This window comes from Neoarius graeffei, chromosome 7 (assembly GCF_027579695.1).
Source record: "Neoarius graeffei isolate fNeoGra1 chromosome 7, fNeoGra1.pri, whole genome shotgun sequence".
Classification (NCBI taxonomy): Eukaryota; Metazoa; Chordata; class Actinopteri; order Siluriformes; family Ariidae; genus Neoarius; species Neoarius graeffei.
Genome location: NC_083575.1, coordinates 47983220 through 47986369, shown reverse-complemented (window position 1 = coordinate 47986369; position 3150 = coordinate 47983220). Strand labels below are relative to the sequence as shown.

General features: G+C 45.7%; 1 protein-coding gene across 1 annotated transcript; it reads left to right on the top strand.

Annotated features, from left to right (window-relative positions):
* On the top strand, positions 1–3150 carry fignl1 (fidgetin-like 1). Its single transcript, XM_060924704.1, has 2 exons — positions 1–108; positions 709–3150. Exon 2 carries the CDS (start codon positions 726–728, stop codon positions 2724–2726), a length of 2001 nt encoding a protein of 666 aa, XP_060780687.1. The 5' UTR covers positions 1–108; positions 709–725; the 3' UTR covers positions 2727–3150.

The following is a 3150-nucleotide window of genomic DNA, read 5'->3' as shown; positions in this document are numbered from 1 at the left end:
AGTTGAGCATGGTGTGAGTTTATACTTGAATGTCTGAGGCGCTTATAAAGTTATTATTCGCTGTTAAATTATTTGAATTACTGACACAAGAAGCTCATAACTCTAGAGGTAAGTTGTTTTGCTCGGCACGAACACGGGAGTTATATATTGCTGAGGAAATAGTGTCGAGTGTGTTTGTTTATTTACTTATTCACTCACTCAGACCCACCAGGCTGGTTAGCTGTTAGCTCTTATTAGCCACCACTGTATTGGAGTACATGGAGTGTTCAGCTGTCAGTAAAGTGAGGCATTTAAGACGTGGGGTTTTGCAGTTTAAACGCTCACATAACCATGAATATTTATGCCAACTTTTCAAATCAGTTCATATTTAATTGATTCATATTTGGGTCATGAGGTTATTGAGTATTTAATATTGAGCCTTGCTGTATTTAAGTCACTAAACTCTCCACAGAAGAAGTGAGCGCTCAGTAGTGACTCGTGGGAAGAGATTATGGGAAGTGATGTCCTTTTGGAAAGCTCAGCTCAAAGTCAGTTAAAGTGATGACTTAATGCAAAACCGAAACTGAATGTGTGATTTAGAAACAGCCCAAATTTATTTTTATGAACACGTTGTGTCATCATAATTTACTACCATTCACTGCTAGTAATGTAGCAAGGCGCTCAATTAAATGCATCTTTTAACTGAATCTGTGGCCATTCCTCACACAGACTGAAGCAGGCCAGGCATGAGCCGTGCACACCTGGACAAGTGGCAGAGAAGGTCCTTTGACATTTCGTCTGGCACGTGTACACCTGAACAGACGGCTGACGCTTATCGGGCGCACATTCTGTCCATTCAGTATGCATGGGCGAATGCCGAGCTCTCTCCGGCTGGAGCTGCCAGCCTATTCAGGACCTACACTGAGCGCTACGCTGCAGTGCTGGACTCAGACGACCAGCGCACAGGACTGAATAACTACGCCGACAGTGCCCTGCACCTGGCCCGCAATCAGAAAAACCACAGCGACAAATGGGAGTCATCATTAACAGTTGAAAATGTGTTCAGCCTGCCGTGCGTGCAGAAGATGATGCAGAGTACGGTGGACGACGACAGTGTCTCTGTGGATCCAGCAGATGCTGACATTATTGTTGGTGGGGAAGTCAGTCGGAGTTGTGGCAAAGGTCTGATTGAGTCTCGTGCTGCTGGTGGTTGTAAACCTGAGCATCCTTCACCCTGGCCTACGCCCCATATCAGTGGTGTGGGAGAGAGAACAGCAAGTAACTTGACCAGTGGTGCTGTAGAAAGGACCAGAAGCAAAGAAACTGGTCTTCCTTCAGCCTATAATGCTCCTAGAGCCCCAACAGGGGTAACTCCACTCTTGGTTCATAACACTTGTAATTCCCCTAACAACTCTGGCTCTTTTCCTCATTCGAGTTTTGCTAGTACCAGTGTGTCCAGTGCAAACAATTACCATTCTGTGTTCTACTCTTCCACAAATCCCTCTAAGAGGAAGAACATGTACAGTTCAGGAACTGAAAGCAACAGAAGCACATTCCTATCACAGGGAGGTCATGAAGGTGGAGGTAGTGGTCAGAGAAGAGAAGAGTTTAATGGCACTAACTTTAAAACAGCACGAGAGCAGCTTCTTGTCGACCAGCAGAAAAAATATTCCCATCAGGGCCAGCGGGGTCCATCAGCTCCTGTTGGTACAATAACCAAAAAATCTCTAGGGGCAAACAGGTCCCGGGGGACCAACTCCAAATTTGTCTCACCAGTGCCAAAGCAGGAGGAAGAAAGCAACACCAGGGATGACCCAACACAAGATGCTCAGCCTGTTGATGAACGGCTAAAGAACTTCGAGCCTAAAATTATTGAACTGATTATGAGTGAAATTATGGACCATGGCCCACCTGTGGTTTGGGAGGATATTGCTGGCCTTGAGTTTGCCAAAGCTACAATTAAGGAAATTGTTGTTTGGCCCATGCTCAGGCCTGATATTTTCACTGGTCTCAGAGGTCCACCTAAGGGCATTCTTTTGTTTGGTCCTCCAGGTACTGGGAAAACGCTCATAGGGAAGTGCATAGCCTGTCAGTCTGGTGCCACGTTTTTCAGCATTAGCGCATCATCACTCACCTCTAAGTGGGTGGGAGAAGGGGAAAAAATGGTTAGAGCTCTGTTTGCCATTGCCCGGTGCCATCAGCCAGCGGTCATTTTTATCGATGAGATTGACTCCCTGCTTTCTCAGCGCACCGATGGAGAACATGACTCATCTCGCCGGATTAAGACCGAGTTTCTTGTCCAGCTTGACGGTGCTGCAACCTCCTCTGAGGATCGAATATTGGTGGTGGGGGCCACCAATCGGCCGCAAGAGATTGATGAAGCGGCTCGGCGTCGCCTGGCCAAGCGACTCTACATCCCCCTTCCAGAGGCTACAGCTCGTCAGCAGATAGTGACCAACCTAATGTCACAGGAGAAGAGCCAGCTGGGAACTGATGAGCTTGAGAAAGTGGTGTCAAGCACAGAAGGTTTCTCAGGGGCTGATATGACACAACTGTGCCGTGAAGCAGCACTCGGTCCAATCCGCAGCATCCGGCTGAGTGACATTGCCACCATCGCACCCGAGCAGGTGCGACCTATACTTTACTGTGACTTTCAGGAGGCTCTTAAGACTGTACGGCCCAGTGTGTCTACCAAAGATCTGGAGCTCTATGAAGAATGGAACAAGACTTTTGGTTGTGGGAGATAATCATTAAGTCTTAATTTGTGGTGTGTTTCATCATTGTTCGGTATTTCTGTGTGTAAAATTGAATGGTAACAAACTTGAAACGTGTGTTTTGCTTTAATATTGTAAGTTCAACAGGTGACTGAAACCAGTGTTGACTTTCTTTGTTTGGAAATGTTTTAATTTTGAAAGCCTCTTGATACATTTTCTATAAGTTCAGTTGTTACCCAGTACAATTTTCTACACTGGGGTCTGGATTTTGGAAAATGTTGGAAAATGAATAAATAAATGGATCCTTTTTTTTGGGGTCCCCCCCCCCCCCCAAGTTTTTTTTCCAATATTAATATTAACTCACTCATAAGTTGTCCTTTTTCAACATGTATCCCTTTCCATCTTAAAGCTTCTTATCCCTCTGCAAGTAATCTTTAAGTCCGTGGGATTATGGTCA

Excerpts from the sequence above, each read along its gene's own strand:
- fignl1 (XM_060924704.1), top strand. The coding sequence starts at position 726 with ATGAGCCGTGCACACCTGGACAAGTGGCAGAGAAGGTCCTTTGACATT.